We start from the raw sequence: 27,169 nt of genomic DNA on the forward strand, positions 1-27,169 counted from the left end.
GTTGTTCTCTTAAAGGTTGTTGCTTTATAGATATAGTAGTTAATTAACTACCCTGGATTCAAACTGTGAAATATGTCTTTCCACAGTGTGTAACCACTCATGGCTCTCCTCAGTTTTATTCTGTTTAGCCTGGTTCATTAGAGAGTAGTTATTATACTTACATAGTTTTAGCTGTCAGCAAATTTGGGAAGTTCTGCTCAAATACTTCATGCCAGTAAGACTTCCACCTTCTGCTGCTCAAGTTGTGTGTGGACTGAAGAATGAAATCCAAAGTACAGCAAATTTGAAGGTCTACCCAAGCTTACAATTCTTATTGGACTATCTGGCATCTATTGTGTGCATGTATAGTTTAACAGTCAGCCAGAGTTGTGTGAAGAAGTTTACATCTAGAAGTATGGCCTGTTGCTTCCAAATTTTTCCTCTTTAATTTCTAGTTTCTTCTTAGTGTACGCTGACCCGAAATTATTGCTTGTAAACAATAAAGCTGAGTTTTTCCTGCCCAAGTTGGGGTGGTGAGAATGGCAATGCCCTCAAGAGCCAAGGGCACAAATTTGCCATTCTAAGCAAAAGCAGTAGCAGTTTCTCATAACCAAACACTTCTCAAATCATTGCTTCATTTTGGTCTTCCAGTGGTTGTTCTTAACGATTTTTTGAACTTGTACAGTCTTGTACTTGTTTTCTGCAGAATGGAACTTTTCTTTATAGCACCGTTTTAGAAGTGGAGCCCTACTAATTTTCTTTTAGAGTAGGTGTGAATATAGCTCTTTTACATCACCTCACACACACTCAACATATATTGACCTCCTAATATACTTATATATTACATCGTAAAGATTTTTGGTTAAATCAACATTCAGTGTTTACATTATTGTGACCGTAATGATCCCATGGCAATGTTCCCTTTCTTGTTCAATCTTCTGTTTTCCTGCAGTGCATTACTGCTTTCTTTTTCATGTGTTTCATTTTCTGAGCACCTTTAGCTAGTTCTTCCCATATGAGCAAGTGATTTGTCTCAAGATTATTTGTTTCATGTGGTCAAACAAATCAAAAATGTATCTGTTTCACCTTATAACTAAAATCGTCTTTACTGCAATCTTCTCTCCTCTTGATTCAATCCAGGCTATTATTCTCTAGGTCTGCTGCACATCCCTCATCCTGAGACTTCCTTATCTTGCTCTCCTATGTTGGATAATCTGTTTCCCAAGTCCTATGTCCTCCCTTTTGAGGTTAAATCCCTAGTTTTGGTGATAAATATCCTATGCTAGATTTCTAAGGAAAATATACCTTTGTGATCTACATTTAAAAACCTTGTTATATCCAGAAATGTATTTGTTATTGTCATACTTGATTGATGGTTTGTCTGTATATAAAATTTTGGCTTGAAAATCTTTTTCCTTTTAAATTATGAAGGTATTGCTTCATTGTCTTTTAGTTTTCAGTATTGCTGTTAAGTTCAATGCGATTTTAATTCCCAATCCTTTGTCCACTACCTGCTTTTTTCTCTCTGGAAACTTCCTCCTTGGTGTTCAGAAAGTACTCAAAGATGTGGCTTTGAGTAGCTTCCCTGCCATCCTTCCATTAATTATACTTGACACTTAGTGGGCCCTTTCTATTGACAAACTTAAGCCCTAGCTCTGGAAAATAGCCTTGTGATATCTTTTTGGTATTTTTGTTCTTTGATAATTTCCTACACCCTACTGTCTCTATTCTCTCTTTCTAGAATTCCTATTATCTAGATGTTAGGTGTCCTAAAAGGCTCAATTCATTCATTCATTCCACAAATACTACCAGATATGAATCATGTGCCAAACGTTCTAAGTGCTGAGGTTACAGTGATAAACAAGATAGGCAATATCCCTATCCTCAGGACACTTACATGATGATTTTTCAAAAAATATTTCCTCTCCCAATTTTCAGTCTCTGTCAATTGGTTCTGATTTCTAAGTTAGTTCCTTAATTTTATCTTCCAGTCTTTTGATTCATTTTTTAAGCCATTACATCTTTAATTCCATATTCTCTGAATTATGGAGGCAGTATTTTTTCATTCTCCAAGGACATTTATTATGCTTTTTATTTTATTTTACGATTTTCTTGTTTTATACATAATTTGTTTCTTCTCCGTGCCTCTACTATGCTTACTTGATTATTTATTTGCTTTGGTCTCTTTCATGTTGGAGGTTCCCTCAAATATTTGTTGATTCTCAGCAATCCATTCATACTTATGTGTAAGGTAATAAAATGCTAAGTGGAAGCTTTTGTGTATAGGTACAAAGCTTGTTGACTGTAGGATGGTTGAATATAAGCTCATTTTTGTTGAATGATTCCTAAGAATCAGTGTCTGCAAATCTTTTCTCTAGTTGGTTCTCTTCCATTATTTCAAGAAAGGGTTCTCCAATCTCATAGCCTAAAAGTATAAGCAAGTTGTAAGGGGAGGAGGAGACTCAGGGGTCTTAGAGCTCCATATATAAACTTTGATTTAATCATCCTGCTTCCAGCCCTTTGTCTCAGACTCCATTCTCTGCTCCTGCTGCCCCCAAACTGTGATCAGTTCTGGGGTTGTACAGTGAATATTGGCTCACTCCTCACCTAAATGATCTATAGACACCTAGGCTGTGGCTCCCCCTACATTGCCAAGTTCATTCCAAGGTGTATCTCTCAGCTTTACAGCTTTGAAGAAAGTTTGCTTACACCTCCTGTTTACATCACTGCCGTCTCCTCTCTATTTCTCTTTGTCTCCGCAGATGTATGTCTTTTTTATTCCTTAATAGACATTTTGACTAGACTTCAGGGAGGAGTGAAAGGAATTTTTAAAAATTAATTCACTTAACTTAAATTTTCTAAGTTGTTGCTTAAGGGGTTTGCCTTCACTTTCCAAAACTAAGAGCAAGGATAGCATCCTTTTGTACTGCTCATTCTTCTTTTTCTGTTCACTATGAGGAAGTAACTACTTATAAAATTCTAATTATATTAAATTATATTAAAAGCAATTATTCATCACCCACAAAACTAACACAGCATGTTGTAGCTTTCTAGGTATTTTTAAACTATATCTTTAAAGTAATATAACATAGACTTTATATAAAATATAATTATAGGGAAGAACAAGGAACAAAGTACACAACTCAGAATGTGTTTTCTTCCATTTCAACAGGTTCTCTTTCACCCCTCACCCCAAAATACAGCCCCGAGGTAGAGGGCAACCAAGGAAAGCAACTTTTCCATCACCTCTGGCAACCAACTCTTCTGAGGAGTTGTATTAAGAATAAAGCTCCAATCTTCTGTAAGACTGACCCAAGTATAAAGTTTATATAATTGCTTTATATCTACAAAGAGAATATGAAATATTAAAAATGACCTAACTTCTTAATGCTTAAAACTCAATACGATGCACTTATAAAGGTCAAAATACACCAAATTCTTAGCATAATGATGTTAGTTGATTTCTATTTTTAAAAGTATCAATTCTATAACATATATTAGTCATCTATCTTTCATATATATTTCCTATGAAAACTCTTTCTATTGATTTTTTAACAAAAAGGCAATCATTTTGATTTTTTCTTACCTGATGACATGGTCTCTCCCAACATTACCTTGCAACGCTTACAAATTACTTTGGTATTTGCCTTTGGTTTCTGTAGAATAGAAAAATGTCATTTAAATGTCATTCGGCTTTTCTTAAAAGGAATATATAATTTTAACATAGTCTCTAGGGTATACATTGAACTTTACATTTTATTTTGCCCTCTCCTAAATACTGGGAATACATTTAGCCTGTATGCATAATTTACATGCACAGACGTAATTTTTTTCAAGGTTAAAGAGAGAATAATGTATGACTGATTTTTCCCAAACTAGCCACTTCTTGATAATCCTAAATATTGCCAAATCATCTGAACAAGAAGCACCTTACATTGCTAAAAAGCACCTCCAAATATCCTAATCATTTAGAATTGGCAGATGGTGGGAAACAAAGGCAGAGAGGGTAGGTGACTTTCCCCAACTCGTGTCTAGAAAACAGAAGAATCAGAACCTGAACTCATTATTTTGACTCCAAGTCCAGTGTAACTTATGTTAAAGTAAGCTATAATTCATAACCACCCATCAGAAGTTAAAAACAACTAACGTATTCATATAATATGATTTTTTTCATTTAAGATATGCATTATAACAGAAAAGATGGATAGTGCTCTGGCACATATTCCTAAAACATTCTTAAACTTTAAAAATCCATATGAATCATTTAGGATACAGATTAAAATAGCTATCATTCACCTAATCATTAAGCAAACAAAAAAATGTTGTCTGAGACACAGAGAACAGATGATGGTTACCAGAGGTGGGGTTAGGGGGGTAGGCAAAAATGGGTGAAGGGGTTCAAAATAAATGTAAATGAGTAAAAATAAATATAAATATTTATAAATAAATAAAATAAATAAGTCCCGGGGACAGAATATACAGCATGGCAACTACAGTTAATAAAACTGTATTGCATATTTGAAAGTTGCACCCAGCCCACATGGCTCAGTGGTTGAGTGTCAACCTATGAACCAGGAGGTCACGGTTCGATTCCCGGTCAAGGCACATGCCTGGGTTTCAGGCTCAATCCCCAGTGAGGGGCATGCAGGAGGCAGCCAATCAATGACTCTCATCACTGATGTTTCTATCTCTCTCTCCCCCTCCCTTCCTCTCTCTGAAATAAAAAATAAATAAATATTTAAAATTAAAAAAAATTGTAAGTATAAAAAAATAAGAAAGTTACTAAGAGAGTGAATCTTAAAAGTTCTCACCACAAGGAAAAAAAAGTAGTAACTGTATGGTGATGGGTGTTAACTAAGCTTATTGTGGTGATCATTTTGCAATATGTACAAATATCAAATCATTATGTAGTACACCTGAAAGTAATATAATGTTATATGTCAATTACACCTCAATTAAAAAAATCTTCCTAATTTGTAGTTTGTTGTAGAGGTTATGTTAAAGCAACAGCAAAGTGATTAAGAGCCCAGAGCCTGGGGCCAGACTTCCCCAGTTCAAATCCCAACTCTTGTTATTTACTAGACACGTGACCTTGGGCAAGTTAACTATCCTGTGTTGGTTTCATCTGTGAAATGGACTTAATAGTAGTACTTAACTCACAGAGTTGTTTATTAGGATTTATAAAGGACTATGTGTTATAAAGCACTATCCTTGGTACATGGTAACTACTAAAGTGGATATTACATAAATACACTTTTGGCACACATCATTCCAGAAATGGGCAGAAAATCTATACCTTCCCACAAATGGACCAATTTTTTGCCCTTCACTGGACAGCCACTGTATATTAATTAAGAATCTTAAAAAAAAACACAAAAGAATGCCCTTTTCACATCCATAGTAATACCTTTGTGAAAGCCATACAGTATTTCTCTCACCCAGCTACGCTGCAACATGGCAGAAGTCCTATAAAAGTGGGCAGGGAGAGGACAGTTCTGCAACTCTGGCCACACTTGAAGCCATCTCTCTTGGGAAACTACAGAATAAAGTGTTGGTCTAAGTGAGGAAATAGTGACTTTCTGATGTGGGATAACATGTATTTACCTAAGGAATAAGTCTTAACAGATTAGTATAAGGAAGTACAATTATATTTCTCTTGAGATAAACAACTATTTCCTGACCAACTGTATACAAAGCACATTGAAGCTGAGGTCCATGGATGTGCTGCTAGTACCTGACAGTGCTGATATCTGAATCTCCGTCCCCTAGATGCTAAAGCTTATGCTTCTAAGCACTATGTCAAGTATTTTCCAAATCAATTCATGGAATCAATTCAATGGGTTACAGTCTGAATTAAAATATCACAGTGTTTCAAACATAAGGTAAGTATTGCTTCAAGAACCTTTTACTTGAGGTGTTTGTGTGTGTGTGTGTGTGTGTGTGTGTGTGTGTAATCAAATCTCGACATAAAAATGTATTTCTTAGTTTAGAGGTCAAAAAAAGTCAAAAGCCACAGACATAGAAACCAAGGCAGGGACCAATTTCTTCGGGTTCAGGCAAGGTTACAGGGAGAAGACAGCTCAGAAACTGGGTATCCCAAACTATAAAGTTTGACATGTTGGCAGTTTCATACTTTCTTACAGTAAAATCTATTTGCACGGCTTCAAATTGGTTTTAAAGACATTTTAAAAAGGATGCTATTTTGTACAGTTAAGTCAGACCATCCTCATTAAGCCTTGACAAAAACTAAGGGCTTTACTAAAAACTAATATAGGGTATTAGAGTAGCAGTGCTTGAGAAGAAGGGATTTTTCTATTGGAAGCCAAAATTTTTCATCAGGTATTCTGTTATGTATTTCATTTATTTACAGCACATTTTGCCTTGTCTTTCAATGAAGCAGGAAAAATGGGTTTTGGTAGGTTTTTAAAAATAAGATTCTACCTTTTAAAGACATTGGTAATTAGGATTTTAAAATCTGATCAGTAAAAAACAAATGACCTCAAACAACCAAATGTGTTGATTTTTATTCAAACTGACAGTAAATATATTTTAATACAATTGGGAAAATTTGTATTCAGCCTATACTGTATCACCAAGTAATCACTGTTAATTTTGCCCGATGTGAAAATGACACTGTGGTTATGTAGAAAAGAAAAACCCACATAGGGATGAAATGTTAGCATGTCTGGGATTTGCTTTAAAGTACCAGAAAAAATAATAATAAAAGGGACAGGTAAAGCATACTTTGTGAATCCAGATGACTGGTATACTGAAGTTTACAATTCTATTCTGTTTACATTCATGAATGTTTACAAAGTCCAACACATTATTCTAAGAAAACAAAAAAGATCCCTTTATGGATTTAACAAAATCAATAAATTATTGCTAAGACCCCGGGGGGGGATAAAAAAAGGTAAAGCTGGTTGTCATACTTGCCAGCTATAATATAACTGAAGTTCAATTTCATTTGTTCTTTAAAAAAATAGGAAGAAGTCGTAAATGTGGCTATACTTTTGAGATTAATTTTATGAATCTTATAAAAGGTTGAAGTGCCATCCTTATCACCCTATTAAAAGATGCAAAGCTTCTATGTTGATAGACATGAAAAAATAGCACAAGAGATAACATACAATTGCAAAAACAGGGACATCTTCAGCAGATACCTTTCAAAAGGTATATATCACTGTCACATTAACAAAGGCACAAATAACATAGTGTACGCTCTATGGGGGCGCTGAAGGAAAGAAATGTGATGGACCTAATGTGTGTCTGTGCTTTTTTTAAAAATCAGGTCTTTTAATTTATAATATTATACCACTTCTAATTTTGCTTAAAGAGAAACTCAGCCTTGTATACATTTTTCTTGACCTATGCTTAAAGGAAAAACTAAAACAAGTTGTGCAATGAAACAGCCTAACAGTGTGGGAACTCTATAGAGCAAACATCAAAGTCGTTGTTGTGACTAATTAAATCAATATATCTGAGAGATGGCACAGCTGCTCGGAGGTCGATTAGTCTCCTGTCCTCGTTTTTATTTTCCTTTGTGTTGTTTCAGTTTCTAAGGACCCTTGATATTGTCTAGCCGAAAAAATGTTTCCCAAGAGATACCATTAGGATGCTGTGTCAACATGTGACATTTCAAAACCCTGCTGGATGGCTAGACTGGGTGATATGAGAAATAGGTTTTCAATAGCACAGAGAGTGCCTTGTTCCCACAGGAGCCTTGGGAGCACTGTTTAAGCAGTCCCTTCAAATTTATGTTACTATTTTGGTCACGGGCATATTCTTTCCACTGCTGCAATATGCAATTAAAGTGAAACTTCCACCTAGGCTAACGAAAACAACCTTGACAACAGCAGCTTGTCATGATAGTAATTTCCCAGTCTCTTTGATACTAAAAACCATAGTGTCTGAATATGAAGAGTCTTCCTTTAACAAATAGGATAGTTGTTGGAAATTAAGAGAACTTCTTGTAAATGGCATCCTATAACTGATAAAGACATAAATACGAAGAATGTATTTCAATAGAGTGCAGAATTTATCTAAAAAGTGAATGTCATGGTTTCTCTTAATCTCTCTCCACTCTTCTTCCACTCAAGCCCTCCAAATATTGTTTTTAAATTTTATAGCTTAGTCATAAAATGAAAGATAAAATAATGTAGTATTAGTATATAAATTTAGAACAATAGTTTTAATATAACCATATTAAATATAATTATAATAGGTTTATATTAACTTTTTACCATTTATGCTTCAAAATTATAGAAAGCTAACATACTATAATTTAAAATAAACCATATTTAGGTAAAGGGGTTTGTGTTTATGGTGAGACATGCACATAAATAGTTATAACAACTTAACCTTGTTATCTGATGAACTTCCTTAATCTCCCTCAAAATACAAAATAGTTCTATAAACTAACTTACAGCCTAACAGCTGCCCAACTGCAGCATATTTCCTGAAGTGGCTCAGTTCTCATTACAGAAATTAAATGAGCTTTAAATGAAATTTAGCATGCATTGCTTTTGTTCTTACAAATAATCAGATGTTAAAATGAAAATTCTCGGGCAATGATTTTCTTTACTTTTTAAATCACATCTGTATTGACTTGCCATCAGGAGAATGATTTCTTACAAGGGCCAAGTCAATACCATTGATTTTCTTTTAAAATAAGGTAAACCACTTGTTCTCTGTAGTGAGAGGAAACTGCCTTCTCCCTAAAGCAACTTTGACAGCAAGAGCCACCTGACCTCGTGCTGTCAACTAGCAGTAGAGCCTGCAGCACAAGCTTCATTTCCACGCTTGGGCTCCTCCCTTTCCTCTTTTGCCTTGATGGCATCTGCTCTTATGACATGAGCAGAAGTCCAGACTATGGGCCTAACTGCAGTAGCTATACTGGAGCAAGAGAACAATTTTAATTTCAATCAGGCTATGAGGATAAAATGTACATGGATTATGGAATATCGTACTAAAAACAAGAGAGTAAGTGGGGCATTTTGGTTTGTAAAATGGTAAGATTCCCAATTCTGTGCACAAAGAAGTCCTCTTCCCCTCCGCCCTTCAGCCCCTGAGGACTGTGTTGCTTAAAGGCCACATGCTCCTCCTACATCAACAGAGCAGAGCTAGAGAATAGAGGCAATAGAAAATGGATTTCCGTCTTTAGAACAGTCTGTATGACGTGCCCTGAATTAAGAAAAGATTGGAGAAACCAGTTTCTAAGCCAGCCTCTAAATCAGCATCTATTTTGAAAAGATATTTTACCGATTTAAAACGGTTCTCAGAAGAAAGACAGTACATCTCCACTGGAGCTACTTGAGGTCCTGGTTGCCATGTATCACTTCTTAAATTTACCAAGAAGAAAGAGTCTCCAATGAAACAGTCGTTCTCTTGAGGATGAAGTGGCTTATTAGCAAAGGGGTCCGGATGACAACACCATTCTCCAACTAGAGCTCCCCAGTTCTCGGTCGGCAATGGGAGCACCCTGAGGAGTTTCCTAGTGGAAAGAGGAAAAAGTATTTTTTATAGAACAAAATAGAGATGTGACATTTTCTTAATGAAATCAGCATGAAAGATGAAAAAAACCCTCTTTAGTCTCACTTTATTTCCCCCTCTAAATTACAAAAGCATACATACGCATTATAGACAATTTTGAAAAGACAGAGAGATTTAAAGAAAACAAAAATCATCCTTTCCTTACCACTCAAGGATAAGTGACTACTTTCTACATGATAGTATATTTCCTTGCCACCCTTTCAAGAGACAAAATTGTGCTCGTGTATATAAAGTCTGAGATCAGAAGATGTAACAAATTGCATGTTGCTTTCATTGGTTCATTTAATCATGATTCTTAATGACTCCATTCTGCTCCATAGGAATGCCAAAACTTTTTAGATCATTCCCTCATTGTTAGATATTTATGTTTTGAGCTTCTCATTATCAACAACCTTGTGATAAACATTGTTATTAGGAAATATATGTACATATCTGATTATTTACTTAGGAAAATAATCTTATATGAGGTTACAAGCACAAATGGTGTGCATATATATATATATATATATATAATTAATCCTCACCTGAGGATATGTTTTTATTGAATAGAGAGACAGAGGAAGGGAGAGAGATAAATACTGATATGAGAGACAAACAATGACCGGTTGCCTCCCATATGCTCCCCGACTGGAGATCAAACCCACAACCTAGGTATGTGCCCTAACTGGGAATCAACCCACAGCCTTTTGGTGTATGGGACAAAACTCCAACCAAATGAGACACCAGGCCAGGGCTGGTATGCATATTTTCAAACCCAATACCTGCTTTCCAGAAAGGCTATACCAATCTATAACTCTTCCACTTACCTTCTTCAAAATTGAATACTATCATTTTTTTATGTAACGGGTGAAAATGTTTCCAATACTGCTTTAATTGGCAATTCTTTAATTACTAGTGTGATTGAACTGGCTTTTATATTTATTGATCACTGTGTTTCTTCTGTGAATTGTGATCAATGATTATTTTCCAGTGAGGTATTAGTATATTCTTATTAATTTATAAAAGTATATTCTATATTAAGATTAGTCCTTTGTCTATCATTAGTGACAAGTATTTTTTTATTATTGCCTTTTAACTTGGTTTACATGTCTAAAATTTCAAATCACCTAAGCCTTTCTTTTATTATTTCTCCCACTGCTATTTTTATAAATTTTTTGCTTTGGAGTAATTTTAGATTTACAGAAAAGGTACGAAAACAGTACAGATAGTTCTCATATACATTTCAGCTAGCTCTCCCTAATGTTAACTTCTTATGTAACCATGGAAGATTTGTCAAAACTACAGACTTTATCTGGATTTCCCTAGTTTTTCCACTAATGTCCTCTTTTTCTGTTCCAGGACCCAGTTCATGATAACACACTGCATTTAGTCATTACGTTGCCTTAGCCTTCTCTGTGACAATTCCTCAGTCTTCCCTTATTTTTCAGGACCTTGAGATTTTTGAAGAGTACTGGTCAGGTATTTTGTAGACTCTCCCTCAATTTGAGTTTGTATGGTATTTTCTCAAGATTAGACGGGGGTTATGGGTTTGGAGGAAACATACCACAAAGGTAAAGTGCCCTTCTCATCACATATCAGAGGGTCCACCCCATCAGGATAGCTTATCTATCACTGGTGATGTTAATTTTGATCACTTGGTTAAGATAGTATCTGCTAAGTTTCTCCACAGTTAAGGCTCCTACTTCTCCCTTTGCATACTCTTTACCTTGGGAGTGAGTCATAAAGTCCAGGCCACACTCCAGGGGAGAGAAATTAAGCTCCATGCTGCCATGATTTTTTATATCTAGAACATCCTTATAATTAAGTAGTCCTTTATATTAGCTACCAGTTGTTGTTTTTTAAATGGCCTCATTTATTTCCTGGACAACAATAGATACCTGAGACTTTACCAGGAGAAAAGCCAAAGATGATTTACTTCCATTCTACTGTAAGTTAGGAAGATCAGTCGTCTAAGGGAAGAAGAAATGAGAACAGGATGAGAAAATTTCAAAATAATTCATCCTGAGAAAAACTGAGAGGAGAAACCCGCTCCAGTTCTTTCTAATGCATATGAGCACTGTGGATGCTGAAAGCACCCTGCATACCTACACACTTCCACTCTTGTCCGGTGAACCATGAGCTTACTAAGCGTCAATTGTGTTTGATCGCAGACCTGTTTATGCCACTTATACGCGCTATGCTAGTTACATAATTTAATTAAATAGTATGTAATCCAAAGAAATATGTGTTGTTGCTATTCCTCTGAAAAGTAAAGATGTCAGATTAGATGAAAGCCAGTTGTAAAGAAAATAAATGGTGGGATGTGGGAGATATAACTATAGGACACTGAGGAGGAGAAAAAGTAAAAATCTAGAAGAATTCTGCTATCAGATTGCTTCAACAGTGTCTAACTTTTCATTTCACTTTAAAGAAACCCAACTGGAAACTGCAGATGATGAATTGTGGATGGCTTACATGAAAAAAGCTACACAACAGTGGAGTCATATTCAACAGAAAGATATTGGTTCCGTAATAAAGTACTAGTAATGTACATTTGCATGTCTCAAATTAAAATATTTAAGATGCAAATGTATCATTTTTTAATCATTTTCCTTTTTCTTTGATTCCCCGATCAACTGTAAGTCTCATAAAAGGGCAATTACAATATGGAAGACATTTAATTTAGAACTCCAGAGGACAGAGCTATGAACAAGAAAGACTAATTTTAGTTTAATATAAGGGAAAACGTTCCCTTTCAAATTAGGAAATGATGCTCCACTATCATTATTCAAGCTGCTGAGCCTGTTAAAAATATTTAGAAGCTATTCTTTCAACATACATTTTCTAAAAGTCTACTACGAACCAGGCATTCTGCTGGCAAAAATATTAATACATATAGTCTCTTCTCTCAAGGCACTTATGCTCTAGTAGGAGATATAGACCTATAAACAAATAATGAAATCATAATATAATAAATGCTCATAACAGAGTAGTGGTTCTAAATTCTTGTGGGGCAGAGGAGAAGGAGACAGCTCAGACTCCTTTGAAAATCTGATGAAAGTTTTATAGTTCCTTCAAATGTACGTTCCCACATGCACACAAAATTGATGGATTACTATAGTGGATTCATTCAGGGATTCACAAAACCAATCCATGAACTTGGGGCAATATGTACAAAGTGCTAGAGAAGTAGAGTACACATGGACTTCAGAGAAGAGGGAACATCTGAGCTGATCTCTGAAGGATAAATAGTTCTCTAGGCAATGGAAGAAATTAAGGGTATCACTGGGTGGAGGAAACAATATGAAGATGGTACCATATCTGTTTAACTTACCATTGCATTCCTAGTATTGGGCAAAGTGACTGACTCATAGTGTAAGCTCTTAAAGAGATTACAAAGCTCTTAAACGGTTAACAAATCTTTTCCTTTGCTTCTGGAGGATCTGACCTTTGGTTTAACCACCTAGTTCTGTTACTCTGGAAACCAAGTAGATGGTAGGCATCAAATATATTGCTAGGCAACAATGCTTAAGGTGAAAATGATCCCTAATTGGTAAATTGCATCTGGACTGGGAGGAAATATGAATGAGCTGTAAAAATCTGATGGGCATGCCACTTTTGGGACACCCCCGAATGCAGTCCTTTGTGGGGAACTATGCCAAAGAATTACTACAGAAGATAATAGCTGCTTAGGGCATGAAGCTTCTCAGGGTAGTGCCTGCACCTGACTGATATGTATCGTGAGCTTTGTACCTGGCACGATGTCACACAGGGAGTCCATAGTCCCCATACATGTATATGAGCTGTCACTTGTTTGAACTGCTGCAGGAATTCCTAATGCTGCCTTGGTGGCAGGAAATGTGACCTTTGGTGGTGTTGAGTCTGAATGTTTAGTTAAACTTAAGAATACCTCTGGTGGGCACTACACACATCTTTTCCATTTAATGCTTTCTACAACTTTGTGAGACAAGAATTTGCACTCCTCAGAGGAGAAAAGGTAGGCTCAGAAATGTTAAATAATCTGTACAAGTTCACAGAGCCAGAGGTGATGAATGAAGGAAGGGTCTTAACCTAAGTCTTCCTGGCTCCAAAATTAGACTCTTCTTGGAATATATTCCCTCCCCTGGCAATGCAGAACACCAGTAGAGCAGACACAGAAGGGGGACAGCGGCACACTGTGTGGGTGTTACATGCCAATCTAAGGGGCAGGAACTTGGTTCTACAGATATGTGGGAAGCATTACAGAATTTTAAGCAGGGAAGTGATAGGTCAGATATGAATTTTTACAAAGAAGAGGAAGAAGGCAAAAGAAGGCAAAAGTGCCTGTTTATATATAGTGGGAATTAGACCTAACCAGGCTCCTAGATCTCCATCACTAAAATTCTCTCTTAACATTTTGCGTGTTGTCACAATAAACGGATCCTCAGTGCAAACACAGCAATATCAAAATCATACATGATCCCAGAAATGAAACTGTACCAAGACATACAGAGATCTGGGAAATGTAACTTTAAATAAAAGCTATAATATATCCTATAACTACCTACGTAAGACTTCAGGAGCAAGAAAGTGCCTAATTTACAAGTCATTGTAGAGATAAAAGTGTTTGTACAGCAGAAACTTTTCTGATGTTTTGAAAGAACATAAAACTTTTAAGAACAAAAGATGTATTTTAATCACAGCTCTACTGAAAGTATATCTATTGAAAACCGAAACTCTGATCTGATCTACTTCCCAGAAGAACTTTCACAATAAAATTAATACCATTTTTTTCACAGTAAGTTTTAAGGTAAAAACCTGCAGAAGCTCAGAAAAAGAGTGAAATGATCTCTTGAATTTTCTCTCAACTTAAGATTCTAAGATGAACAGCAACACATTTATAATAAATTTAAATTTGCTAGTTATTTTTAATGCATCTTAAGCATAAGCTTTTGGGAAACATAACCTAAAATAGACAATTTTAATCAAAATTGATGTTTTTTTAAAAGTTAAACATATAGACAAGAAAATGAAATGCCCTTTAACTTTAAAATCAACTATTAATCTGTGAAAATAACAATGATAACGCAGAGCTTTTACAGACTGAATTATAACCAAGCGAACATTAAGAATTTTAAGAATAACATCAAATACCTAAAGCTCAAAATACGGCTGCTGGAATTTGGATAAATTCAGATAGCATTATCCAACTGGTAGGCTCCAAACCTATGAACCTAGCTTTGCATTTTATGACCATTATGTACAGAGTATGATTAGATCCATAAAAGTATAATCATATTATTCCAAAAGTTTGCACAATATTTCCAATAATCCAGTCTGTGCCTGTAACTCCTGTTTTTCACTTCTTTGTTCTTATTCATAAAAAAATGACTGTATTCGTGGAAGATGATCTTAGACTACAATTATAGCTGGTCTGTCAAGCAGGCCAATCAATTGGTTGGATATTATGACATGTCTTAATGTTTCCATAAAGTCCATTCTGTGTGTTTCTTACTAGAGTTTCAATGCCCTCATTAGTGGCTAGGCTGACACCTAGCTCTGCAGGTGCAGGTAGAATGGGGAGGGCCTCTCCGGAGACCCCAGGAGAACTCTCAAATGGATGGAAAATCAAAAGGCATATGTTTGAAAGTCTGGCTAACTGATGTAATTCAAGTCTGACATGAATTTGTTTTTTGAAGACGTAAATTCCAAATGCAAGGACAATTTAGCTGTTTCTGAGGCTATTCACAACGAAGTAACTTTTGTTCTTGTTGCTTGATACTAAGGCCTGTTAGTCTCAACAAGAGCATAATAAAAAATTGTGTATGTTCAGACAATTTTTATAGAAAAACTATGCTGAACTAGTAAAAATGCAAATTGGAAATTTTCTTGTAAAGAAACCAGGCAGTATTTGTTTTCAAATAATCAAAACAAATGGCTGAGAACATGTAATCCTAAATTAAGAAAAAAGACTACTGCACTTAGCAGATTTCATATGCCCTGGTACTAAGTATTGAAAGCCATTAATGAGTCTTAATAGGTTAAACAGTCCTCTGCACTTTACTTCGATAATTTGCTTGACAAGAAAAAAAGGAACAGCATTAGTCTTGCAGTATTCCAAATTACACGAATCACAGAAACCAGGTACAACTTTATGAGGTTCACTAATCACAGAATTTTCATGCTGGCAGGACCCATAGGTTTATCTACCCAAATTCCTTATTTTACAGATGAGGAAACTGAGGCCCAGAGAATTAAAGTGACTTTTTCCCAGATGATAAGGCTAGCCAGTAAGCAGGTCTTAAGTCTGCTGCATTGCTCCTCCTATTAGAAGGTCTTCCAGTGCACATAAATTGACATATTCCAAGGTGCCTGCTTGGTGAAGATGTCAACAATTAGTTAATTTTTATTATAGCACACATACAAGCCTCTTTTGAAATACCTTTGGTTTTATTTTCCATGTAACAAGAACAGAAGATGCCCTTATCACTGCATAAAGCAGATAACCGGGGGAGAAATGAGAAGACCACTGGGCTTAATGCACACAGTAAACATGAAATCCTTGTGCAGATATTGGAGGAACCATGTTTTTCCATAAAACAAAGTCACAGGGCATACTGCCCAAATGAAATGTAAGCTAAATCTGAAGTCACCTACTAAGGATTTCTCTGCATTGCTCAAAAGGCATATACACACCACACATACATGTGATAGGAAACAACTTTCAGGTAACCTTGCTTAAGTGAGGCAAGGGCTAAGACAAGTCCACTGTTTATCTTCTTGGAAAGAAAAAGAGAGAAGGGTGGGTCATTTCCCTGCCACACCTAAAAAATGCAGGGTAGTGAATCAAAAAGGTTTGAAACACTAAACATGGTAATTTGCTAGTTTACTAATAACAATTATGGAAAAGGGAGTGGAAAGAGTCTATAAAACCAATTAAAAAGAGTTTGCTGGGCATTAATATTCTATGTGCTACAGCCTTTAACTCTCTTCACAAGTTTGGAAAATAGGCTTTATTATGTCTACTTAAGAAAAAGCTAACTTCTGGGTATTTACTCAAAAAACTTGAAAACAGTGATTTGTAAAGATATATGTACCCCTATGTTCATTACAGCATTATTCAGTGGCCAGGACATGGAAACAACCAAAGTGTCCTTCAATAGATGACTGGTAAAGATGTGGTACATGTGCACAATGAAATACTACTCAGCCATAAGAAAAGATGAAATACTGCCGTTTGCTCCATGGATAGATCTTGAGAGCATCACGTTAAGTGAAATAAGTCAGTTGAAAAAGGACAAGAACCACATGATTTCACTCATATCTGGGATATAAAACAGAAAACAACAAATGAACAAACTCATAGACACAGCCAGCAGTATGAAGGTGACTAGAGGAAAACGGGGGAATGGAGGGAGGGTGAATAGGGTAAAGGGGATCAAATATATGGTGACAGAGGGAGACTAGACTATGGGTGATGAGCATAGAATGCAATATACAGATGATTTATTACAGAATTGTACACTTGAAATATATGTTATTAGCCAATGTCACCCCAATAAATTTAATTTTAAAAAAAAAAAAAGCCCCAGCCGGTTTTGCTCAGTGGTTAGAGCATTGGCCCATGGACTGAAGGGTTTCGGGTTCAGTTCTAGCCAAGGGCACGTACCTTGGTTGCAGGCTACATCCTGGCCCTGGTTGGGGCACGTGCAGGAGGCAACCAGTCAATGTGTCTCTCTCACATCAATGTTTCTCTCTCTCTCCCTTCCACTCTCTCTCAAAAGCAATGGAAAAAATATCCTCTGGTGAGGATTAAAATAACAGTAATAATAATAATAATGATAATAATAAAAAGAAGAATCTGAGGTGATGGACAGGTTCCCCACCTACTAAGTGGTGAAGCTGGAGTTCAAACCCCAGTGCCCCCTCCCACTCTCACCTCTACTCTACATGGTCTCGCAGTGGTCAGCATTACGGAGAGTAAAGATTGCCTTCAGTGTTAGCTTCTCAATCCCATGATCGTAAATAGGACTGACACAAAACAGAAGATACAGTTGCCGAACAGGAAAATGGGGGTTACAGGTCAAGGTTTCTCATATCCATCCATCATACTCTCCCAATAAAATATCAGACCATATCCTTTCCTGTAAGCAGCACCAGGAAATACTGTTACATTGAATTTCACTGGTTCCCACTGTAACTACTAGGTCACCTCGTTGTTATACAGACATGCGTGTTTAAGAAACATCACACGAGAATTAAACCAGGGCCTGAAACACACTGAGAGGAGGAAAACTTTCTTGGTTAAACTACAATGTAAACTGGGATCCTCTGGTCCTCCCTGGCTAAAGTGAGCCTGTCACAGAGTGTGTAGTCTACAGCAACTTCAGCCCTTGGTAATCTGAGCAAGGATGTTCTTCTCTCCTCTACAAATTGAGAGTCACCTCATTTCTTACCCAAGATAATCACTTGGCAGACGCTCCCGTTCACAACATCCCACTTCTGCTAAGGTAAATTTCTGCTATCTCATCTACCTGGGACATTGGCAGGAATCATAAAGCAAGCAAGAGAGGATGGCAGAAGGCCAAAATAAACACCCTAACGTTTATTTAATTCAACCCAGCAAGAATTTATTGAAAGCGCACTATTCACCAGGCACGGTGCCCGAGGCTGGAAATGTTGGTGATGATGATGGTAAGGATAATTCTAGCAGTGGCTACCACGCTGAATGCTTACCATGTGCCAAACTTGGTTATAAACACTTAAACTCATTTGTTCCTCCAAACAACTCTGAGATGGCTCCTATTGTTATCTATGTATTTGTGATAAGGAAACTGAGGTAGCTCTTACTGTGACCCATGAATGAGTAATAAGGAAATTGAGGCATGGAGTGGTTAAGTAACTTGCCCAGGGTCACATCTAGTAAATGGTGGATGCAAACCCCGACAGACTGCACACTAAATATAAGTAGGAATAAGGGCTATAGAGGTCAATAAGACTATCCCCACCCCCAGAGCCTATAGTTTAATTGGAAAAACAAGCAAATAAATGTTAGAGGGGTGCATAAACCAACCAAGTGTTCAAGGCAGGCTCCCAGCAGTAGATGCCCTGTTGGCTGAATTCAGAAGCCAACCAGAGGAAGATGAGGGTATGGGGTGCATTCCAAGGGAGACAGTAGCTTTCATTAAGCCAGCTAGGGTGGAAAAAAGCCTGGAGAGACTGGGGGACGCAGGATAATCACTAGAGCTGTGCACAGAAATGTGAGTAAATAATGGTGTGTTGTTTGGGGGCAAGGAAGGAGGTTGGGGAAAGATAGCTAAAACATGAGGGTGGAAAGGTAAATGGAAGGAAACTCATAAAGGACCTAGGCATGGCATGCTAAGGTCTTTCAGGCTTTATCATGAGAGATATGGAAGGGTTTGAACAGGAGAGCCAGCTGCATTTGGGAACAATCCTTCAGTAGCGTAGAAATGATCAGAAGAGGGTGAACCTAAAGGCAGGCTAAGCAGATAAGGAGCTGGCAGCAAGTGCTATTGGGTGAGAAGACAGCAGCCTCACCCGAGGCAGTAGCCCTGGGGTGGAGGAAAGTGGACTCATAGGAAATGCGGGGAAGGAAGTAGCAAAAGTACCTGGTGGCTGACTATACGGGGGCACAGGGAGGAACCCAAGGAGACATCACCAGGATTCTGCATGGGGGATGCAGCGGAGGTCTGGCATGTCCGAAGACAAGGATCCCTGAAAGGGGAGCAACGTTCAGAGACCGAGAAGGACCCATTCACGTGTCTCAGGCACTTGTCTTGGAGGAAATGAACCTAACAAAGAACTCTAAATTCTTTTTTTAAATATTGTTAATGCGAATAAGGTTTTCATCTGTCTTTCTAGGGTGTAAGTGATCAGAAGCTTAAAATTCAGGGGGAAGTGTTTGTGCCCAGAAAACAAGGAGGCTGACAGGAGGAAGGGAGCAGATGGGAAAATAATTCAGAGACAACTTGGGTACAGCAAAGAGCCCTTTCCATCTCAGTAGGGTAATCACAGCACATTGCAAGAACAGGTTATAAGGTTAGCCTAATCATCAAGAAAAGGTTAATCTGTGCTCTCTATCTGCTGTTTTAATAAGCAGCCAAACAGGAAATGGATTTTAGAAAGGCACTAATAGAAATAGTTCAGATAAACGCTGTGCTGCAAAACCTTCTGTTATTTAGAAAAGTCACTTAATGTGGAAAACCTCATTCACCAACATGATGGAGAAAGCATGAAATAGGTCCCATGTCTCTTTTCAAAAGAGAAATGTTTCGGTGATCAGCAGACTCTTCCAACCAAGATAACCCTTCCTCCCTCCAAAGCCAGCATGCTACTGTTCCCCTTGGTCAGCTGGAGAAGACCTAACTGCTCTGTGATGGCTGGAGTGTTTTATGGTTGATGTTGTTCAAAATGACATTAAGCTGACTATAATTTTAAGGTGACAAACTGTTCCCTTGGCAATCACTTCAAAAATTCTGATAGAAAAGGGGAAACCATTGCCAGGCACAGAATTAATCAGTGTTAAACACACTCTTACCTGTCTCTTATTATGATTTCACCACAGGATTGGCAGTAAAATGTGCAACCGTCTTGGGCTTGTGTGCTTTGATTAAACATTGAAATCAGTTCTAAAGGAAATCAATGAAACAGAAATCTCAGAGGTTTGGGACAAATATGTTAACATATTTATAAGAGTTTAATAGCCACAATGAATTACCATCAATAAATACTGTTTATGATCTACCGAGAAGTACACATTTAATTAGTATTATCTGATGACTCAACCAGAAGTAAATATTGTGAAGTGTTTTCAAAAACAACAGATTTTGCTAAGTGCTCCAGAGCTGGGTATTGCCCTAGATTATTCATGTAACAAACTGATGAGTTATTTCTCTCATTCCATAAATGCCAACAATAAAGATGAGGGAAAAGGGGCTATTTCTTTCACATCAAGCTAACTACACAGAGCTTCACCATCCTCAGCTTTCTTCGGCTGTGTCTGAGGTATAGTTTTTCATCAGTGTGACTGCTGGTGAATAAAGCTCTTAAATTTAAGTTTAATTTGATTTAAACAAGATTTATGTCCACTCTGGCATATTACCAGTATGTACAAACAAAATGAATCTTGAAACTGGTCTATTGGACAGGTTCCTGAGAATGGAATGGCTCCTAAGAAGAATTCAATCTTCTAAGAGCAAAATTCAATTTCTGATTAAAGATGTGGAAAAACATATATTTCCCACATTATGTGAAGTGCAGCATAAGGCACTATGTTCTCTCAGTTTTCTTTATTTTATTCATGAAGAAAAATTTTTTTTCATTTCTCCCCCAGAAAGCACACACAAAAATATGTGTCTATTAAAAAAATCTAAAGAAATGAGGTCATGTCCATTAGAATCAAGCAATTTAAATTTGGTTTATGTTACTTTGTATATATTATAAGATTAAGTAGACCAGGTAAGGCATCCAATATATTCTTTTCAGAACCAGTAAACAAATTTTCAGTGAAACACTCCCCTCTGCTGGTCACCAAGCATGATCCTCTGGTTCAGGTTCAAGTGAGAATTTTTTGATACAGGGGCATCCTGGCAACGCTCTGCCACCTGAGGATGAATTTAGTGCTTGTGCTATATCCGATTTTACGTTCCATGTCAAGGGTCATGATCTGACCTAGGTTACATTCAAAACAGTATAACAATATGTTCACTCTAGTCCTTAGAAGAAAGTTCTTATAGTTGAAAAGACAACTTTTTAAAAACCCCAAATCACAACTAATAAAAATTTCAAAACTCTCTTCCTACAATACATTTCGATTCAAGCTTACATCAGTATGCATCTGAGATTTATTCATTCAGCATCTATTATGAGCAAAGCCCTAAAGCAATTAAGTACTGAGGACTCTATTTTACATACCCTTTCACACACTACACAATAGGCCTTTGAAAGCTTTCCTTTTCAGATACCTGAGTAAAATATGTTTTAAAAATGTAAAGAAACAGGAGACCAATGAATGCAAACTATATGCAAAACAACACACAGCAGTCAACTTATTCTGTCCTCCAGTCAAAACTAAACAATAATGTTTGCTGATTTAAATTTTTTTCTAAATAGTTCAAGTTTTGCTATTTGTATATTAACTGTTACAGAATATGGGTAGGTGATAAACCAGTTCTGTCTCTGGAAGGTCTTCCTACCTCCCAAGTATAGGCCCTAAAATCGCAGTCCTAGAAAACTAATGGGAGATCTGAAAATACCCCACTGTGGCTTTCCCAAGTTCAAGCCAGACAAAAAATTCCTGCTGTGGTTACTGTTATTCTTCATCACTGAGAAGGTGATGACTTGACAAGGGCCAGACTCCACACCTTCTTCCCAGAAACACCACTTCCTCTGCTTACTATTAGGTACACTCAGGAGTCTGCCAGTATGTTTTCCATCTTGGTGACCCACTCTTTCTTTCCATGTATAGTCCAACAGTCATTCTTAGTGTTTATCTTATATTATTTAAGCTCCATGACATTTCTTTCCCCTACCTCTTATCAACCAACTCTACCCAATTCAGACCAGTTATTTATCAATCCAGGACATGAGCAAAATTATTCTCCAGGAAAAAAGGAGCGAAACTCGCTCTATCTTCTCTTTCCTTTCAAAAGCCAGCAAAGAAACTCCAGGGAACTGAAATATGTTCCCATCTCTTAAATGGCTCTTTAAAACAATCAGCTAACCCCACCTCTAGGTTCCATGCAGCTCAGATGAAAGGCTTAGTAAAAATGAGGCAGCAGTGAGGTCTAGGGGTATAGCTGGAAGGATGAAAATACTTCTCTGATAATGAGCATATCAGTCTGGTACAGCCTCTGTTCCCCATTTTTATATCATTTTAATTCTCCAAAGTGTATTACTTACATGGTAAGAGATGGGATAAACCAATAATTTTATTCAATAAATTATTCTGAGAAACATTCCTACTGTCTTACTGAATCAATGTGCCAGTAACAAAATATTGGAAATATGATAGGCATAGCAACATTCAAAATTAAATTATGTATCAAACTCAATTTCAGAATCTTTATTTGTACTCTTCTCTCTACTTGGAAATGTCTCTACATGGATGGGATCATTTCCATCATTCAGTTTTCTGATCAAATATCGCCTCCTCCAGGTGGCCTTTTCTGATCACTCTCCACCCAACCCCAGGAACTCCCTATCCCACTATTCTGCTTACTTTACCCACAGTGCTTTTCTCTGTATCCAAGTAATTAGCTTGGTAATTATCTATTCCCACCATGAGGTCAGAGACTTTCCCAGCTTATTCACTTCTGTATCCCTACAACCTAGAGAAACACCTAGTACACGGTATAAGGTAATATTCACTGAATAAATGAATTTCTATAAAATGCTTTATAATAAACTAGGTATTGTACAAACCATCTGATTTAACCTTCATATCAGCTCTGTGAGCCAGCAATTTTACAATTAACGAGACAAAGCAGGGGTATTTGGAAAATCTTTGCACCTTCCGCTCAATTTTTCTGTGAACCTAAAACTGCTCTAAAAAATAATAGTAATAAAGTCTATTGGGGGGGTTAAAGAAAACCACTACAGAAGCACAAAAGAAACAAAGCCTCAGAAAGGTTAGGTGACATGTTCAACTGCACACAGCTGACAAATGGCAGAGCTGGCAAAGAACCTAGACTTTCTCAACCCCCAGCTCTTTCCATGACATTTATGAGCAGTTATTTTCACCTGGGAAAAGTTCAACTATTTAAAGGAAAATCACCTTTAACTTATAGTGAAAAGGTTAACGCAGAAACGGGAGTGCTAGTGTTACTTACGTGTGCTAAACTCGGCCACCGCCTGCAGCCGCAGGTGTAGTCCATCTCCAGCCACATACTGCAGCCCACGGCTAGAGTAAGGTACAAGCCTGACCTCTGCTGGAAGCCAGATCTCTGTGCAGCCTTCAGGGGTTTTCATCTGGAGTGAGGATGGAGTTATGGATATATCCATGGGCATACCTCCTTCTTTTGGCTCTCTGGTAATTAAAAATAAAACATACAAAAATTATTTTTCATTGCTGAAAACCACATGATGAAAGAAACAAAAATGGCCAAGGACCTCGCTGTTCCTCTTCAATAAGGACCCTAAAGTAAAGTATCTCAGAAAAATAACAGTGATCCAATCATTAAAAAAACAGCCTACGACTAGCAAAGCTCGGGTGCCAGTCTAGGTCTTCTGGCTCTAAGATCTCCCCTTTTTTTGAGGGACAATTGCTGCACTTTTCTCTACATAATGTGAAGGATATTCTTCTTGTCCAGGAAATAACAGCAGACCAGATTAAAGATGGCAGTGGACTGAGTGGAAGCTACACTGACACTCTCCTGGGACCAAACTGGAATTACAACTAAAATATAGAAAAAACACCCTGAATAACCAACTGCACCTAAAGATGAGCTGGAGAGCATCCCCACAGGAGGAAAAGTGGAGACTGCATAGAGACTGGTAGGAAGTGCGGAGGTGCGAGAGTGCTGGCTGGGCTCCCACAGGCAGCAACTGAAGGTCCAGAGTGATACCTTAGCTCTGGGGGTTCCCACTGAGGACTCTGGGACCTAAACCCCAGGCTAGGCTTCTCAGCCAAGAGCACCAGAACTGAGAAAGGTGCCCACATAACATCTGGCTGTGAAAAGCAGCAGGGTTTCTGTCTGCTAAGGAGAGATGGCTGGAAATGCAGGTGGCCCCTTAAAGACCCAATGCACACCATTTTGTGTGCAGCCACTCATCTTGGGCTCCAGGAAAGGGAGGGCAGAGTGGACTGGAGCTGTGTGAGGAGAATCTACGCTTGTGGGCTCTGGAGATAGAGCTCAGGGGGCACCCCTCTAGATTCCTGTGCTGCGTCATTCACCCATATGGCAGAGGACATCTTTCTCAGGCAGACATTTACCTTCCAAGCAGCTTTTGCCTGTGGGGGAAGCAACTGCCCTACCCCATGGAGTTTCTACAGCCTGAGGCTCATTAAGAGACTGATAATAATCAGCTGCCCCACCCTGTGGAGTTTCTACAGCCTAGGCTCATTAAGAGAACCAGATTAATCAGGCAGAGGCAGACCTTAGAGGGCTTTGAGTCTTTGCATGATCCGCTTCTGGACCCCAACCTTGGAAAAGCAGATTTTGGTGTGCATCTTGGTCCTGTCCAAATGTACCCAGCCCCTACAGAGGGGACCTCAAGCTGAGGGGTGTTGATATCTCCAAACAGGGTACTCAAGGCCAGTCACAAACAGTGCCTGACACTGGCCTGCACCAGAGACTTTCCAAAAAGACTGAGAGTCCTAGCAGGCCTATCTAATACATAGAAACAAACCCAAATAGGCAGCCAAAATGGGGAGGCAAAAAAACAAACCCCAAATGAAAGAACAAGAGAAGTCTCCAGAAAAAGAGCTAAGTGAAATGGAAATAAGCAATCTATCAGATATAGAGTTCAGAGTACTGACTGTAAGGATGCTCAACAACATGAAAAAAGATAAAACTATGAAAAAGGACTTGTTAAAAATGAAGAATGACATAGCAGAAATAAAAAAATACATTGAAGGAATAAACAGCAGATTAGAGGAAGCTGAAGACTGGATCAGCAAATTAGAAGACGGTAGAAAAAAATCACTCAATCAGAAATCCCAAAAGGAAAAACAATTAAAAAACAGGAGGACAGTCTAAGGGAGCTGTGGGACAACATGAAAAGTAACAATATTCACATCACAGGAATGCTAGAAGAGGTCAAAAGTAAGCAAGGGTTAGAGAACCTGTTTGAAGAAATAATGGCAGAAAACTTCCCTAACCTAGTCAAGAAAAAAGTCACACAAATTCAAGAGGCACAGAGAGTCCCAAGCAAGAACCCAAAGAGGCCCATGCTCAGACATATCATAATTAAAGTGGCAGAAATTCAAGACAAAGAAAGAATATTAAAGGCATCAAGAGAAAAGCAATAAGTTACCTACAAAGGCGCTCACATAAAGCTGTCAGCTGACTTCTCATCAGAAACTCTACAGGCCAGAAGGGAATGGCATGATGTATTCAAGGTAATGTAAAACAAAGGTCTGAAACCAAGACTAATCTATCCAGCAAGGCTACCATTCAAAATAGATGGTGAAATAAAGAGCTTCCCAGACAAAAAAAAAAAAAAAAAAAAGCTAAAGGAGTTTATCACCACCAAAACAGCATTGCAGGAAAAGTTAAAGGAAATGCTGTAATTAGAAGTAGAAACAGAAAGAGAAACATAGGCATAAAGGATTAAAATGGCAATAGATAAGTATCTCTCAATAATAACCTTAAATGTAAATGGATTAAATGTTCCAATAAAAAGGCATAGGGTGGCTCAATGGGTAAGAAAACATGACCCAAATATACGCTGTCTACAAGAGACCCACCTCAAAAGAAAAGACTCACAAAAAATGAGAGTGAAGGGATGGAAAAATTTTTCCAAGCAAATGGAAGTGAAAAAAAAAGCTGGGTAACAACACTCCTGTTGGGCAAAATAGACTTCAAAATGAAGACCATAACAAGAGAAAAGAAAGGTCACTACATAATTCTAAAGGGATCCATCCAACAAGAGGATGTAACCCTGATAAACATATATGCACCCAATATAGGAGCATCTAAACTTACTAAAAAACTTCTAGAGGACTTTAAGGGAGAGATCAACAGCAAGACAGTCATAGTAGGGGACTTTAACACCCCACTGATTTCACTAGATAGGTCTTCCAAACAAAAAAAATCAACAAGCAAAGTGACCCTAAATGACACACTAGATCAGATGGATTTAACTGACATTTACAGAACATTCCACCCCAAAAGCTGCAGAATACATACTCTTCTCAAGTGCATATCAGTCATACTCTTCTCAAGTGCATGTCCCAAAAAAGTGTGGTATATTTACACCATGTAATACTAGGCCGCTGTAAAAAAGAAGGATCACTTATCCTTTGGGACAGTATGGAAGGAACTTGAGAGTATTATGCTTAGCAAAATAAGCCAGTCAGAGAAACACAAATACCACATGATCTCAGTCATATGTGGAATGTAATAAACAAAATAAACTGATGAATAAAACAGATCCAGAGACAAAGCAGCATGGAACAGACTGAGGGATCTCAGAGGTAAGGCAGAGGTGGGGGAGTGGGTGGGGAGAGATTAATCAAAGAACTTACATGCTTATATGCATAACCTATGGATACAGACACTGGTATGGGGAAGGACTGGGGGTGGGGTGGATGTGGGGTGGAGGGGATTAACGGGGGGAATAAGGGGACATCTGTAATACTTTCAACAATAAAGATTAAAAAAAAAAAAGAAGTCTAGCCTGGTCCGCATGGCTCAGTGGCTGAGCACTGACCTATGAACCAGGAGGTCAGGGTTTGATTACCGGTCAGGGCACATGCCTGGGTTTCGGGCTCAATCCCCAGTAGGGGGCATGTAGGAGGCAGCCGATCAATGATTCTCATCATTGATGTTTCTCTCTCTCTCCCTCTTATTTCCTCTCTCTGAAATCAATAAAAACATGTTTAGAGTGGGCACGGGGTGGAAGTGGTCAATAGGGAAAAACGGGGACATCTGTAATATTTTCAACAATAAAGATAAAACAGTCTATACTAGGTTTAGATCAGGTCAGAGAGCACCTT

At 37.7% G+C, this 27,169-nt stretch overlaps 1 protein-coding gene across 2 annotated transcripts in view; it reads right to left on the bottom strand.

Moving 5' to 3' along the window:
- Positions 1-27,169, bottom strand: part of UBE3D (ubiquitin protein ligase E3D) — a 139,021-nt gene that overhangs the window by 107,704 nt on the left and 4,148 nt on the right. For both annotated transcript variants that reach the window (XR_013998977.1, XM_081139734.1), the window contains exons 2-5: positions 23,340-23,536; positions 20,048-20,138; positions 9,241-9,472; positions 3,566-3,635 (exon numbers count right to left, since the gene is read on the bottom strand). Coding sequence is in view for 1 of the 2 variants with exons in the window: in XM_081139734.1 (XP_080995860.1) it covers positions 3,566-3,635; positions 9,241-9,472; positions 20,048-20,138; positions 23,340-23,536 (590 nt within the window). In the remaining variant the exon portion in view is untranslated. The remainder of the gene's footprint in view (positions 1-3,565; positions 3,636-9,240; positions 9,473-20,047; positions 20,139-23,339; positions 23,537-27,169) is intronic.

The sequence above is a fragment of the Miniopterus schreibersii genome (genome assembly GCF_964146895.1).
Source record: "Miniopterus schreibersii genome assembly, chromosome: 6".
NCBI lineage: Eukaryota > Metazoa > Chordata > Mammalia > Chiroptera > Miniopteridae > Miniopterus > Miniopterus schreibersii.